The sequence below is a fragment of the Micromys minutus genome, assembly GCF_963924665.1.
Source record: "Micromys minutus genome assembly, chromosome: 6".
In the NCBI taxonomy this organism is placed as follows: Eukaryota; Metazoa; Chordata; class Mammalia; order Rodentia; family Muridae; genus Micromys; species Micromys minutus.
Window position 1 is genome coordinate 65,632,316 of NC_137975.1, and position 17,013 is coordinate 65,649,328.

Sequence of the window (17,013 nt, forward strand, 5' to 3'; positions counted from 1 at the left end):
GCTTTCCAGGGGGCGAGTTCACACGACAAGCTGAGGTGACCTTCTTGGAGCACCCAGGCAAGCTGACCCTGAAGCAGCAGTTCAGTGGTATTGATGAACACGGTCACCTGACCATCAACACGGAGCTGGAAGGCCGCGTGCCGCAGATCCCCTACGGTGCCTCGGTGCGCATTGAGCCCTACACTGAGCTATACCATTACTCCAGCTCAGGTAAGTCCCGGACTGGGAGTGCCAGGGCAGCCTGCCAGTCAGCACGTGCCCACTCACAGGGATGACCTTGAGTTCCTGGGGCAGGCTCCCTGAGATCAGTTAAGGGAAGCATAGAAGGCTATTCTTCATTTTAACCCCTCTCTCCCTAAGCACAAACAGAAGACACACGTGTAGAGAATTTAATGGAAAACAAAAAAAAATTAGGCACATTGGAATACATCAGCCATTCTTGCCCTTGGGAAGCTGACTTAGAGGGATTGCTGCAGCTCCAGGCCACCCTGAGCTACAGAGTGAAAACTAAACACCGGAAAATGAAGCGGGGACTATGTCAGTTGGATGAGGGCTCGCCTACATACAGTGAATGTAGGAAACCCTGAGTTCAGTCCCCAGCACCACATAAAGCAGGTCAGGTGCCATATGTCTGTAGTCCCAGCATTTGGGGAGGGGAGTCAGGAAGATGAGAAATTCAAGACCATCCTCGGGTATACAGTGAGCTCAAGGCTAGCCTGGGCTACATGAGACCTTGTCTATAAAAGGAAACGAAATGACAAAAAAGAAGTCCAGGAAATAAACTTCAATACAACTTTTAGATTTAAATATACTTCTGCAATTTTTTCCTAGAGTCTACCACTTATAGTAATGTTATATGTCACCACTATTATATAATTCAAGGTTTTTATTTTAATGTATTTATTTGTAATTTTTACTTAGTCTCCTTTTGGCGACTGTTAGGAGCCGAAAAGAAGCAAGAACTTCTATCTGCCACGTACTCAGCTTGGCTAGTTCCTAGATTTTCCATCTGTGTAATAACCCCCCCCCCCCAAATACACACAAGCACACATACACATGCACACACACATTCTTCTTCTCCCTAAATGTCCACATAGGTCATTGCTTAAGTGTTTCAGACCTTTCTTTCCTAAGAAAAAGAACACTTTCTTACACAGTGTCCCATGAAAACGATTCTTTCTAAAGCTCTGCAGCCCAAACCTGTCTCCAACTGAAAGTCAACCTCCTGCCTCTGCCTCCTACATGCTGGGATTACAGGTATGAGCACATCTGGCTTCTGGCGTTTAGCATAGAAAACCCGGTATGTAATCTTTGGCCTGTCATTTCTGTTTAAATCAACTGTGTTTCAACCATGATTTCTTTACTAGTTTCCTTAAGTGGCTTTGAAAGACCTTTTAAAGGACTCTGTCCCCATCCTCCTGGTGGCCTTCGTCTTCTCAGAAGTATAAATTACACTATTCCCCAGCCCCCCACACCCCCGGAGTTGAAATGACCTCTTGCACTGGTGAATCTTGGCTACATTTCCATCTGTTGCTTGTTTGTTTGTTTATGCTGCTAGGGACTGAACTCAGGCAAACCCTGCAAAGCTGAGCTACATCCCAAGCTCTTGGCCAAATGTCTGTCTCTTGCAATACTGGGAATGGAGCCCTGGGCCTTGTGCATACATACTAGACAAACGCTCCACCACCGAGCTACACCCTCGGCCCCTCTTTGGGATTTTTTTTATTTTAAATAAAGTTTTACTTTTTTTATTTTCAAATTAGAATTGGATGAAAAGAAGAAGGAAAGGAAAGGATAAAATTGCTCCTAGAGAAGAGAAAGTTTATTTTCTAGATACGTGGGAAAGCACAGAGGCAGAGGCATCTGGCAGGATTTAGAGTGGAGCGGTGCCACCTGAGGAGGGGGAGGGGAAGGGGGAACCAGGTGCAGCAACCAGGAGGCGCAAAGCTACAAAGAGAGCGGGTAACAAAAATGCTTGGATTATATAGGGAAGAGCAGCTGGAGCAAGGACAGCCCAGCCCCTGGGCTGGAGAGTTCAGGGTAGGGGGTGGGGTTTGCCAGTTTGGAGGACCCTGTAACTGGTAGAGACTAAGGGGTGTAGGGAGAGCCTGCAGGCCAGTGTGTGCTTTGATGTGTTTAATAGGCACCTCAGCCATTTGTCCCAGGATTGAAATCTAACAGGTGTGTCACTAAGTTGCCTAGACTGAACTCCAACTCATCCTGTAGCTCAAGCAGACCTTGAACTTGCAATGCCCCTGCCTCAGCTTCCCAAGTAGCTGGGATGCAGGCCCGCATTAGCAAGCTTGGCTCTCTGACCCTTTCCTGAGGCTCGCTCCCTAGAAACCGAGTCATGCCGAGTCAAACAGAATGAGCATTTAATAATGCCACTGGTAAAGCGGCGTCCAGACACGTGGTACCCATGGCCAGGGCGCTGAGACTCAGTCTCATCCTCCTCCTAGGGGCTGGGGACCTGGGGAAGGAAGGAGAGCCGGGGCAGAGGTCCCCAGACTGCCTGCAGCCAGATGGTCTGCTGGCAGCGGCACATGGGGGCTGGATGGGAGACAGGGAACACTGATCTTTTATTTATCCTCTGGCCTTCATGGTTCTCATATGGACTGCAGCAGAACTCAGAAACAAAGAGGGTCCTTTATACTTAAAGAAAAAATAAAAAGGAATGGGGAATGAAAGGCTTTGTTGCTGGGGCTAACACTGGGTCTTTTCTGGGTGGAGAGACTTTCTCCCCTCTCCTTGGCTGAGAGTTGCTCTTGACAAGTTTTCTACACGTGACTGCCATAAAAACATTGTATCTTCTAATACCACAGAGCTATTTCAGGTGGTTGGGAGCAGCCACGGTTTATTGATTCCTGAGAAATTCTAGAGAGACCATATATATAATGCTGCTGGTCATATAGATTCCATGTCCTTTACTCGACCTCATCAGATTCTTACTGCTGTTCCTTCTGAAAGAGAAGCTGAGGCAGAAGCAGCCGGGACCAGGTTGGTGGTTCCAAGCTCAGCTGACGTGGTGGGAGGAGTGAGTCCAGGTGTACCTCCTGAGCAGCTGCTCTTTCTGTAGGACCCCACTTGTCCCCAGATGATGAGAATCAGCAGGCACTAATGAGAGTCACCACCGATGCTGCTACAGGAGAGGAGAAAGCGACAGGCATCCAAGCACAAACTAACGGTCCTGTTTAAGTCGCCCTACAAGGCCTGTTGTCAGATTTCATTATAGGCAGAAACCGCTACTGATGCCCTCAAGGCTTTTGATGAGGCTCCTCACGGCAGTCTGCCTGTCTGTCTGTCTGTCTGTCTGTCTGTCTGTCTCCCACACCTCAGTGATCACTTCCTCCTCCACCCGGGAGTACACGGTGACTGAGCCTGATCAGGATGGTGCTGCACCCTCGCACACTCACATTTACCAGTGGCGTCAGACTATCACCTTCCAGGAGTGTGCCCATGATGACTCCAGGCCAGCCCTGCCCAGCACCCAGCAGCTGTCTGTGGACAGCGTGTTTGTCCTGTACAACAAGGAAGAGAGGATCTTGCGCTACGCCCTCAGCAACTCCATCGGGCCTGTGAGGGGTAAGGAGGAGGGGCTCGTGCAGCTGCCTGCTTGCTCATGCCTCTACTCTCAGCACCCAGACCTGCCAATCTCTGCCTCTTGGATTTGGAATTTGAGTCCCTTACTCTCTGTCTATAGAAGAAAATGATGGTCAGACATCCTGTGAAAGAGGAAAAAATGCATGGTCATCAGTGGCTCTTGGCAAACAGACCTGCTTTTGTTCATTCATCCAAAGGCCTATTCATGGGGGAGTCTGGGCTATTAATTCATGAGCTGTCAGGGCAGAACACTATCCTGAGGCTTCCTCCTCACAGAGCCAACCATCCAAAGGCTACTATTGGCTCTAGTGAACATTTAAAATACTCTGTTTAAAATTTAAAACAAAAAATATTTTTAAAGGACCACATTAATAATTGTTCATAGTCTGGGAAGTGAGCTAAGGGGTATCAATAGGTATATCTAGTGAGCAGTGACCACACAGAGAAACAGGCATGTCCATCCCCGAATGTATCATTTCTCAGTGTTGAGAACATTCAAAATCTTCTCCATTAGCTATTTTGACATGTGTAGTTAATTATTGTCATCTTTAGTTACCCCACTGTGCCACACAACATTAGAATTATCCATCCAACTGTACTCTTGGCCTGCTAAGCATCCTTTAGCCTTCTTCCCACCCCTCTACCCTTCCCTACCTCAGGCGACCATGATTCTTGCTCCTTCTGTGAAATCAACATTTTTTGCACTGACATGTCAGACCGGGCAACACTCTTTCTGTGCCTGACTTGTTTTCATTCAACACAATAATTTCCTGGCTCGTCAATGGAGTCTGAATCAAACCATGTCATTTCTTTTCATGGCTGAATAGTATTCTACAGTGTATAGATAATATTAGTTAGGGAGCTCTGGCAGCAGGTAGCTGGAACAGGAAGCTGAGAGAATGTCTTTAGCCACAAACATGAAGCAGAAAGGGTGAACTGGAAGTTGGGCCAGGCTGCAAACTCAAGGTTTTTCATTGGTAACTTACTTCCTCCAGAAAGCCACCTCCCAAAGATTCCAAAACCTCCTTAAACATTGCCACCAACTGGTGGCCAATTATTCAAATACATAAGGCTATGAGGAACATTTCCCATATATATATATATATATATATATATATGTTAGAAGGGTAGAGTTTGGTCCCATTGTAGCACAACACAGAAGGTCCTGGTACCTATTACTCTGCTCTTTTGCAGTAGTGACTTACTTCCTGTGGCAGGAAGGCTTCTGGAAGGTTCTTGAACACTGTGTCTACTTTCACAGATGGCTCCCCTGATGCCCTTCAGAATCCATGCTACATCGGCACCCATGGGTGTGACAGCAATGCAGCCTGTCGCCCTGGCCCTGGAACTCAGTTCACCTGCGAATGTTCTGTCGGCTTCCGAGGAGACGGGCAGACTTGCTATGGTACTGCTTTGGGGTCTGATGTGTGGGGTGCTGGGATATCAGGCTGGGAAGAAGCCTCCAGGTTCTGTAAACCAGGATTCTGGGTTTACAGAACATGAATGATTGCGCTGGACGTGGGACATGCAAACATACCATGAAAGGCATGCCTAGGTTGTGTAAGCTTTATGTATACTCACTTGCTGTCTCCTTGGTAATGTCAGGGATTCTGCCCCTCTCATCATCAGCCCTGACATATTTGGGAATCAAGCTGGATCGGGTCTGGAGTCCCATCTTGCTAGCAAGAGGCAGGTCTGGTGTGTAGCTCCTGTTGTAGGATGTGGGGTAGGGGTACTACGGAGTGACCCTTTCTTGCAGGATACCTCATGGTTCCCTGAGACACTTAGCAAGCAGACGTGTGTGCTTACAGATATGGGTGATGGATGTCTTGCTGATGACATTGTGGATTTGGTACTATTCATTCTGCACTCCCCAATCTGCTCACAGGGCATGATAAAGGAGACACAAGAATGGACTTGCTGTACTTATTGGTGGCTGGTCCTTCCTGTCATGATTGGCTACATCGGCAAAGGACAGTTTCAAGCAGCATGGTGCTATTTTGTGTTATTTTATGTGCATGGATCCTTGCCATGATGGTTCTAGGGGACTTTGTTGGGGATAAGGGATTCCTTTAAGTCTCTGTATCTTCTCAGTCTGTATATAATGCCTTTAGCCACCTCTGCACTGATGGAACATGGTTTATTAGTTGCCTTTCTTGTTGCGATGACAAAATTCCTGATAAAGTAACTTAAGGAGGAAAAGGCTTTGTTTTTGGCTCACAGTTTGAAGTTACAGTCGTGTCAGGGAAGGCATGACAGCAGGAGCCTAAAGCGGCTGGATGCACTGGTGTTGATAAACAGAGGTGAATGCAGGTTCTTAGTGAGCTTTTTCCTTCTCATTCGGTTGGAGACCCCAGCCCATGGGATGGTACTGTGGATGGTTAGAACACTCTGTTAACCGAATATAGGAAACCCCTCACAGCCATGCCTGGAGGCTCATCTCCTAGGTGGTTCTAGATCCAGTCTAGATGACCATCAATATTACCATCACCTGTGGAGATACGTCTGCTGTTGCTTATTGTGATCTCATTCAGCTCTTGGTCCCAGGGAGGGTTCCTCTTAAGAGACACAGAAACGCACCCCTCCCCGTGACTTTGTGCACTATGCCACTGTCCCTGGAAATCCTTGGCCAGCCTTGTTTAGGAAGATGGGTGGTCATGCATGCACTTTCTTTTGTCCCTGGTCAGTCACTGTCCTGGAATACTAGCCTGGTGGAATGTGAGGATGTCCTGAGTCAGGCTCTTTGTTGTTCTGAGTTGCCAGAACACGCCTCGCTGTTAATGCATCTGGACAGGAGGCTTTTGACAGGAAATGGCATCAAGCATCTGGATTTGTGTATTGTTTTACCCTGGGGAGATTCCTGAGAAGAGAACTAGGGTGAACCTCTGTGATTCAAGTCCGAGGTGGGACACGCAAAGGAAGACTGGTTTAGCTAATTGTCTCCCAGTGAGCTTCCCTTGTAATCTGGAAGAGATTTTTTTTGGGGGGGTGGGGGAATCTCAGAGATTAGTAATTTGCCTGGGGTTCACATTACATATTCCTCAAAATGCAATCCAGAGTAGCAATGTCAGCTAATAACTCAGGGAATACTTTTGAGTTTCTAGAAAGCATTCCACAAAGGGCAAGGCATTTATAAAAGAAATAACATGTAGAGGTTTAGAGTCATTGAAAATGTACCATCAAAGAGATGTCTTAAGTAAATAAAGAGCCAATTAATATTCAGAAAGAAAGAAAGAATGGGAAGAAAGAAAGAAAGAAAGGAAAGAAGGAAGGAAGGGAGGAAGGAAGGAAGACTAGTCACTGTGGGGAAAAATCAAAGGATTAACCTAGGACCAGTGAGTCCATCAACAAAGGGTTAAGGACATGAATTCAGTTAACATAAAAGATTTAAATTCCACACAAAGAGCAATTTACAAATTGCAAAGACTGTGAGATCTTAGTGGGGACATTGGGAAGATCTTGTTCCTATAGAAACAGTGGTGTCCAGCCTGGCTTATCATTACAGACCTGATAGTGTAGAAACAGTCTTCCTGGACCCCACTACACCAAGGTCCTGTTGGCCTGCTGTGGCCTCTGCAGCTCTTGCATAACACATCTTCCATGTCTGTAAATGTTCCCAGCAAGGAAGGGGCTTGGACAAGTTCCCTTCATGACTTGGCCTTGGCTTTTAGACAAAAGGCTGCTGTTCTGTTTTACTGTTCTGTTTGGTCTGGGCTTTTACACTGCAGCCCTGAACAGGGTCCAGCCACCTGCAGTGAGAGTTCTGGGAGCAGTAGAGAGCACGGGTGGTAGACATGACCTGTGCTGTATGCATGGGAGCAGCAGCTGGCAAATAGGGGCAGAAACCCCATCCTCATTCCCAGTTCCAGCCCACCCTGTTCTCTACCCCCCAGGTATTTCTAACAAAACCCACTGTCCATGATCCTAAATCTTGAACTGTACACACACACACACACACACACTTTAAAAAAGTTGAGTAGCATTGGTTTTTATGATCATATAGGGCAAACAGGGCTTATGTTGCAAAATGCTTTTATGCAATGTTGTCCAGGAAGTCAGCTGACTTTCTTTTTTAAATTAACAAAGAAGGGTACTGGCTAAGCTGTCCATCAAAGATGAACCTAGGATGCTTTGCTTTCTGGGTGTGAACAGTTTCAGCCTATTATAAAGCCCCTATATAATGTGTGTGTGTGTGTGTGTGTGTGTATATCTGTGTGTGTGTATATCTGTGTGTGTGTGTGTGTCTGTGTGTGTGTGTGTGTGTGTGTGTGTGTGTGTGTGTGTGTATCCAATTATATCCAAATCCTATCTCAGGAAAGATTGTGGGCCCTCTTTCTGAGTTTGGGGCCAGTAAAGGAAATACCTTATGTGCCTGCTTTTCAAAGTGTCATTGGACAGATAGAATAATGAGGAGTTAGCACCATTTCTCATCCAAGCCAATCAATCTTGTACTACTGGTATTCATAGATAAGCCATAGCCAGATTTGTCTGTGGCCATCTGATATGTTCCCAGAATGCACTAGGGTATAAAATAGGTGTATGGTTATCATAATCACAGGTGCACGCCTTAAGTGTGCTGTTCGCTCCCTTAGCCCATAGTCAAAAGAATGCACATGTGAATATTATATTTACTTACTAATGGGGAAACTGAGGCTATGTAGTTAACTGCCTAGCATAAATCAATAACAAGAGGAGGCAGGATTTAAGCCTCGTTCTGTTCAACCTCAAGGCATAAGTTTTTATTCATTACCCAGGATGATGGCTATAGCATTGTCACGTGGAAGTCCACCATGCTGCCATTGGAGTCCATTAAACCCGAGGCAACATTGAAACATTCAGTTTGGGGCTCAGTGGTTAGGAACACCGACTGCTCTTCCATTTCCAGCAACCACATGGTGGCCCACAACCATCTGTAGTGGGAACTGATGCCCTCTTCTGATGTGTCTGAGGACAGCTACAGTGTATTCATCTATATAAAGTAAATAAGTAATTAAAATATTCTCAATTGGCCATAAGTTGTCTAGCCTTTCTTTACAATCATAACTGTAGAAAGATAGTGTATTTTAAAGATTTACCTACTTTTACTCTGAGAACCAAACCTGGATCCTCTGCAAGAGCAGACCTCTGCTTCCTCAAATGTGTTTTTACCATTCATGGGTGTGTAGCTTGTTTTAATGTGTGTCCCCCTTGGTAACTCACTGAGAAGGAAGCACACACACATCACTTAGAAAAAAAGAAACTGAGAGTTACACCCTAAGTTATGTAAAGGGCCAAGAACAGTATCTATTTTATATTGCTTTGGGTATGTAGAAAATGTAACAGTACCTATTTTGTATTGCTTTGGGTATGTAGAAAATGTAACAGTATCTATTTTATATTGCTTTGCATATGTAGAAAAATGTGTCTTCAAATGGATCTCTTCTCTGAGGAAAATGCTTTCTTCTCGACCTCATTTTGTGAGGTTTAAAAAGTCTGCCTTTTTTTTTTTTTTAATCAACGATTTGCTGCAGATATTGATGAGTGTTCAGAGCAGCCTTCCCGGTGTGGGAACCATGCAATCTGCAACAATCACCCAGGAACCTTCCGCTGTGAGTGCGTGGAGGGCTACCACTTCTCAGACAGCGGAATATGTGTGGGTAAGTTCTGTAAGAAGTTTTCCTGGGGAAACTGGGTCTATGGCAAAGCCCTAGTTACAGGTTTTGCTCTTGGTGGGGAGGCAGATACCAGATCCTGCAGTCAGAGAGGGGCTGGTTACAAGGGGAAAAAGAGGAATCTCTACCCTCCACCTCCTTAGATGGTCACAGCTGCGAGGAAGAATAGTGATCTTGTACCAGATACACAACCACATGCTAGGGATGCACCATCTTACTCGCAGTAGGTTTTCTGTGGCACTTGCTTTTTTTACAGTCGCTTGGCTCATTTTCAGCATGCATGTAATGACAATCGAAGCTCTGTGTCATTACCAGCCGTGGAATTCACGGCGAAGGGCCGTCTTTAAGCACCTTTATGCTTTTAGCTGCCTTGGATCGAATTCTACCTCAGTTACATCAGAAAAAAAGAATCCTACTTGGCAGCGTTCCATTTATAGTCTTAATTTAATAAACCACAAGTCTAAGCATAAGACTTACTAAAGTGCATTGATTTTGTTAGTTCATTAGGCCAACTATGTTCATAATGGATGCTGATAAGGAAGATACTGGGCCAGACAAGAAGAACAAGGTTTTTGAAATGTCACCTATCCCACCCACTCGGCCCACTTAATACTGACATATTATTTCTATGACATATTTTTATTTCTGAGACCGTGCATCATGGATCATAGGCCAGCCTCAAACTCACTGTGTATTAAAGAATGGCGTTGAACTTCTCACCTCCACCCTCTAGAACACCGGAATGTTCTACCACCATGCCCAGTTTACTCAGTACTGGGGATGGAACCCACAGCCTCAGACTTGCTCAGCAAGTACTCTTCCCGCTCCATAGCCCCAGCCCAAGTTCCCGAAACTGAAGCTCAGACATTCTTGGAGATTCCCAGATCTGCAGGCTAACAGGCTGAACGGGGAATACATGTCCCATGAGTTCAAGCAGAAACTAACTGCCAGTCACTGTCCTGTCCCTGTGTGCTCCCTGGATGTTTACTGTGTACTACACATGTGTTCCCTTCGCTCTGTCACAGAGAGTGGATGGGGAGGGAGCTAAGGTCTGGATGAGGTGGTGTCCGTAGGGCAGGAGGGAACACACAGTTCTCATGATTTGAGTGGGACCCAAACATCTGTGCACCCAGGAGGCCAGCCCTTTTTGTTGCACAGAGCTGAGACTGTTTAGCTTGCTGTATTGAAACTATTTTTTTTTCCTTGTCCTAGCAGAGAACCATCAGTTTTCTTGGCCTGATTTTGGCTCTGGGGGAGGTTCTAAAGTTTGCTTGTAAGGCAACACCATTGTCATCCCTCATTGGCTCGGTATGATGGAATATGAAGAGTTAGATCTCACTGAGATCTAACCTGGGATCTAAGTGAAAGAGGCAGGTTGGCCTGAGTCTGCCCATTCCCTAAGGCCACACTCACTAGAGAGTAGGGGTGGGGGTGGGGTACCGACTGGGGCTGTGCCAATGTCTTCCCCATACATCAGTTTTCAGCAAAAATCTTAACCTCCCAGGCCTTAGCTCTCCATCTTCAAAATGAGGCAACTGGACAGGATCATTTCTTAAATCCTATGGGGTTCTTGGAGGTGCCTCAAGGAGCTGCCTCAGAGGCCACAGAGGGTGTCATGAGCCAATCCTGGTCCTCTTCCCTGGCCCCCAGCCTTCCATTCGTCTATAGATCAAATTCTACATAAGCTTTTTGAATCATGGATTCCATTGTTCAAAAATAAGCCAGGCCTGCAACCCGAGGCCTGTCATTTCAGCTACTTGGGAAGCTGAGATGGGTTGGTGATCACGGTCCAAAGTTTCCTTGGCCTACACAGTAAATTCTAGGCTAGCCTGAGCTAGAGATGCAGCTCATTGGTACAACACTTCAAGAGCATGAAACCCTAGGTTCAATGATATGGAAGGTATAGTCTGGACCCAGGCAGCATCCAGACATAGCCCTCTTCTCAGAGTGCCACTGAGCTAAGTCACTTGTGTGGAGAGAGCTTGGGAGGGTACCTGCCTGCTTTGAGACTTTCTTCCAAAGGCAAGCATCCATTTCTTTGTTTTTAAGCTGCTGAGGACCAACGTCCAATCAACTACTGTGAAACTGGTCTCCACAACTGTGACATCCCCCAGCGAGCCCAGTGCATCTATATGGGTGGCTCTTCCTACACATGCTCCTGTCTGCCTGGCTTCTCTGGGGATGGCAGAGCCTGCCGAGGTATGTGGTGGCTCCAAATTTCCTTGTGTGCCCTGAAATGGTGGTCTGGGTTAGTCTTACTTCATGCTGATAGTCAATACATCAGCACAAGAATCAAAATTCTCAGTTTAAGTCAGAGAAGAAATAACAGAATTTTTTCAGGCATGGGGTCAGCCTATAGTTAGCTGCCAGGGGGACTTGTAATAGTAATTAACAGTGTAACTTAGGGCTCTTGGTTTGTAAAATTATACGACCATTATACTGAACTGAAGTTCAGCAGAGATTTCAGAGATATGTCTCTCTATTGTTGAATTTTTATATTGCACATTTTGTTGTATAGTTTTCCTCTGCAAACACGCAAGAGTTCTAGGAGCTCCTTATTACAATAAAGTAAGATCATCTGATAGTGCAAAATTTTTCCCTTTTGTAAGTTGGATGTTTCCTGAAAACATTATTGTCACGTGAAATACATTTGTAAATGTACTAGACAGAAGTTGGGGGTATGAGTGTCCTAAAAATGAACATTTAATGAGTTTCCAGTCCCCAGTCTCTTAAGTAGAAGCAGATTCACACAGATTTGCGTTTGTGGATTAAATTATTGTATCAACCACAAATCCTGGAAGCAATCACATGGTCTCTGGGCCCGTGGATGTTTTGCAGACGTGGATGAGTGCCAGCACAGCCAGTGTCACCCCGACGCGTTCTGCTACAACACACCAGGCTCCTTCAGATGTCAGTGCAAACCGGGATATCAGGGGGATGGCTTTCGATGTGCGACTGGAGGTAAGATGGGGAGGTAGGAGTTGATGGCCTATTGATGTGCTCATAAGACTTGATGGCCAGGGGAGAAGGGAAGCAGTCGATGGAAAGTTCTCAGAGTTCTGTAAGTTGGAAATTAGACCTCAGGCTTTAGTGCAGAAGCACATAGAACACAGCTTTAGGGGGATATCTCAAAGGACCTAGAGCCATGCTGGAAGTTTAGATTGTATTGGTTCCCAGATACTCTGGAGTCGGCATCGTAGGATAAAAACTGGGCTTTATTTACCAGGGTACTGTAGAGAAACAGAACCAAGAGAATATATGTGTATATATGTACACACACACACACACACACACACACACACACACACACACTTATAATAAATTGAATCTTATCATTTTGAAGACTGGCAAACCCTAGCATAGCAGGGAACCCAGGAAAGCCAATAACCTTTTAGTTTATGTGTGAAGGCCACAGAACCAAGAAAGTTTATGGTAGAATTCCAGTCCAGAAGCTAGTAACTCAGAAAAGGCTTATGTTTTGTTTGATCAAAAACACAGGAGACAAATGGTTTCTGGTTTGGAGGCTATCAGACATAAACAGTCTCTTCTCTCTCTCTCTCCCCCCTCCTCCTTTTCTCCCTCCCTCCCTCTCTCTGTCTCTGTCTCTCTCCTGTCTCTCTCTTGATAGTCATACTATGTAGCCCTGATTGTTCTGGTGCTCCCTGTGTAAACTAGACTTACCTTGAATTCATAGAGATCTTCCTAACTCTGCTTCCAAAATGCTTGGATTAATGTCATGTGCTACAATGTCTGCACAAGAGTTTTCTTTATTCAGAAGAGGAGCAGGTTTTCCTGTGTTCTGTTTATGTCTTTGCATGACTGGATGAGGTCAGGAAGAACAACGTATACAGAATGTTAACCTAAACAATGCTATCCAGAAACACTCAGGATGATGTGACCAAATGTCTGGGTATTCCGTGGTCCAGCCACATTGACATAAAATCAGTAGAAGCCTGGGAGTGTTGTGGAGAATGGAATGTGTGATGGGGACTGAGACAAAGGGCCCAAGTTGGGGGAAGGTTTAACTAAAGTATGGGATGTTCTACATCACTTGTTACCTGACCTGAATATGCAGGTTTGGGAGGCATCTAGAAGCCTTAAACAGTCTGTGTTTGAGACGAAGAACTGGTAAGACTCCCAGGAAATGCTGTTGAACAAATCAGCACAGTCGGCTGCCAGCTATACAGAACCTACGCGGCAGACCCAGTATCTGTGTTGGTCAGTTTTCAGTTGAGGGAACAAAACACCCAAGACGTCAACTTGAAAAAGGGAAGTTTTATGTTGGTTCATGATGTCAGATCATTGTTGATGTCATTGCTTTGGGTTGGGATGACGCAGACCCTCATGGTGGGGAGCAGGGACCAAAACTGAGTACCTCACTGGCAACTAAGAAGCAGGAAGAGAGTTTGGTAAGATGGCCCACCAGGTAGAAAGTCTGACAACCTAAGCTTGGTTCCTCAGAAGATGTGGTGGAAAGAGAGACTCTTACAAGTTGTTCTTTTGGCCCCACATGTGCTCTCTTACATGGGCTTGCATGTGTGCATGAACATATAAACACATTCATGCATACATGTATGAACACACACACACACACACACACACACACACACACACACACACACACTTTTTAATAATGAAAAAATTCCAGCAACGGAGAAGAGAGCCACCTTCTGTTTCTGAAATTATATGTTGTGGCTTTATTTCTGCCCATAGATTTTGATGGGAAGAACACATAAAAAAGCAGTCCTGGCCTCTTGAGTTGACTGAGGCATTCCAGCTGCTGTTAAAACAGCCAGCATGCATCATTCTGTGGGCTGGTTTCACATCTCCAGTTCAAAGAGAAACAGATGTCTAAGTTTTTGTTTTGATTTTTTTAAAAGTCTGACTCCTTGCCCTGTCTTTAAGGCTCTGTTTACTAAACAGAAACAGATCTAGGCCTGTAGTCTGGGATGTGGTGATGGGACACTGATAATGTCAATAAGAGCCATCTGCTAAGATGATTTCTTTATTTAATACTCTTCTCAGAAGAAATCCAACATCCAGTTATATACCCAAGAGGGCATGCCCTAGAAATGTACAAGAATGTTAATCTATCATTTTAAATCAGAAAACTATCTAACGATCTAGCAACAAGAAGAATGGAAAGATGAATTTTAGTTTAAATTGCACTATGAAATGACAGGTATCAGGGAAAAACAAATGGACTGGAGCAATAGATACACCTCAAAAGACAATATTGAAAACAACTATAAGAAAATTATAAAAGGTTTTGCACACACACACACACACTAGGTTTGTTTTGTTTGTTTCATTTTGTTGTAGAAAGGGATATAGCCTCGTGGTGGAGTGTATGCCTAGCACATGTAAGGTCCCTGCCTCAGTCCCCAACAAAGATGAAAAAGAGGGGGAGGAGGAAGAGGACTCATTGTAGGGGAGGAAACTTTAGGCTGGAGACCATAGATTATTGAAGGGAATGCTGAAACACTAGCCCCTTCTTATTCTTGCTTTTTGGCCACCATGCCATGACTCATTTTCCTCTACTGTGAACTCCCCCACCATGAAGCTGTGCATCACTGACAGACTCAAAGACAAACAGTAGGCCCCCTCTTTGTTTCCATAACAACCACTTCTCATCTTCCCTCCCACCTATACGCTCTGAGGCCTTTCTGCTACTCGGTTCAGGACAGTTTCCAGTGAGTGTTTATAATATAAATACAGCAGATAAGTGGTCTGAGGATCCCCCAGGGTTTTGGCCTGGGAAAAAGTTATAGTGTCATTTCCCACAGTGGCGGTGGCCGCACAGAGACTAGAGGCCATTTGCTTTTCCCGGTGTTTAATGCCTTTTTTCTATTTCCTCCTCATTGTCTGCCCTTTCCTTGTTGCCTGTTCACTGCTTCTTCCTGAGCTTCCCTCCCATCCGGCATCCTTGGGGTTCGTGTTGGGTAGGCGCTTGACGCATTCACAAGTAGACATTTAATGTTTTCATTGTAATTGGTGTTCCTAGGAAATAGCTAGGGACTCCAGGGTAAGGACCATGTTGGTGACATTATAGTCTATCTTATAACATTCCCGTTCTGGGAAGCATAGCCACGCTGGGCACATGTGTCTATTCAGCAGCTGTGACGTCATAAAGCCAAGACAGAATGGGCACTCTTCATGGCTTCCGCCTTGCTCTGTTCATAGATATGTGCCATGCTTGTGCTGGCGTCAGCGAGAGCAGCTGTTCACTACAAGGAGCTCAGACTGTATAGGGAGCAAGTGAATAAATGACCCCTCTGCACATCATTGCCCTCTGAGTAGCCACAGGACTTCCCATTGCTGGCTGTCCTCTGACAGACTCGGCACTTTTCACCAGCCCCCTCTTCTACTCCAGGGCTGTACCAGCCATTCTTTTGGCAGCATCACAAATGTGACCAAGAGAACAAGTACAATGCAAATCCAGGGACCACAAATGGGCCGCCTCTTCTCTCTCTCTCCATTTCCTCTCATTCTCTTTGCTGCCAGCCTAAGAAAAGCCACCCTAGACTTCCTGTCTGCTTTCAGACATATCAAGGGACCATGCATTCCTTCTCATAGCTGAGCCAGACAGAAGAAAATAGCTTGTCTGATAATCATTTTACCAACCAGAAATAAAACTCGGAAGAAGTGTCTTCTTGACTGTATTGTTCCCACACTATCTACCAGGCTCTTGATGCAAAATTCCCTAGGGTGTGAATCCTACCCTTGGTTACTCCTGCTGCCTGTTTGCCAGACTAAGGATTCCTTCCTGTAAGTCTATGAGAACACAGTGTATTTTTACAAACATTTTGTTCTTCAAGATCTATTTCCTGACTGAGAATTGAGGTTTCCTTTCCTAATACATTCAAAATAATTCTAAAAGTTCCACAGCCTATTCCAGGTGATTTGAACTTTTGAATGTCCAACAGGATATCAGTACAAAAGCCTGTCTGCTACATAAAATAAAATAGCTCTCACCCTCTTAAATGCTCTTCTTGGGGGCTGGAGTCATAACTCAGTTGATAAAATGCACAAAAAGAGGATTCTAGAACTTGAATTTAGAAACCAGGCACACTCATGCTTGAAACTGTAGTGCTGAGGAAGCAGAGACAGGGGGACCCCAAGGAGTAAGCCTCATGCCAAGTTGTCTGCCACAAGAATAACCAAGGAAAATGGAAGAATGACATCTGGCCTCTACACACATGCACACAAGTGCACTCACACATGCACACTCCCATGCAGACGTATACACAGCAGTTTCTGCTTGGTTGGAGACATCTAGGACATCAATCCACTGTAGCTGGAAAAGTGGCTAAGGGCAGAAACATTGAGAGGAGAACTTCCGGGGACTTTCAGACCATTTCACTGGGTATGTTACGCAAGTAAGATTATGATTGCGCTTGTTACCCTTTTCATTGATTTGACAATATGCTCAAGAAAACCAACTTAAGAAAGAGTTTATCTTGGCCCATAGTTTGAGGGGTTGCAGGCCATTGCAGTGGGAAAGCATAGCAATGGGAGTAGAAAGCTGGTCACTCTTGGTCTGTGGCCAAGAAGCAGAGAGATGAATGCATGTTCTCAGGTCTCTAGGAGCCTACCTCATGGTGCCACTTACATTCAAGGTAGGCTTAATCTTCTCGGTTAGTTCTTTCTGGAAGCACCCTCTCCGGCATGCTCACAGCTGGGTCTCCTAGGTGACTGCAAATCTAGTCACACTGACAGTGAAGATTAACCCATTGATCATCATCCGTATCACCGTGTTCAC

At 45.3% G+C, this 17,013-nt stretch overlaps 1 protein-coding gene across 1 annotated transcript in view; it reads left to right on the forward strand.

Moving 5' to 3' along the window:
- The window catches only part of NID1 (nidogen 1), a 68,039-nt gene that overhangs the window by 34,421 nt on the left and 16,605 nt on the right, over positions 1–17,013 (forward strand). Inside the window, exons 7-12 of the mRNA XM_080917809.1 lie at positions 10–210; positions 3,337–3,582; positions 4,862–5,005; positions 9,111–9,236; positions 11,301–11,450; positions 12,090–12,212. Of these exons, the coding sequence (XP_080773935.1) occupies positions 10–210; positions 3,337–3,582; positions 4,862–5,005; positions 9,111–9,236; positions 11,301–11,450; positions 12,090–12,212 (990 nt within the window). The remainder of the gene's footprint in view (positions 1–9; positions 211–3,336; positions 3,583–4,861; positions 5,006–9,110; positions 9,237–11,300; positions 11,451–12,089; positions 12,213–17,013) is intronic.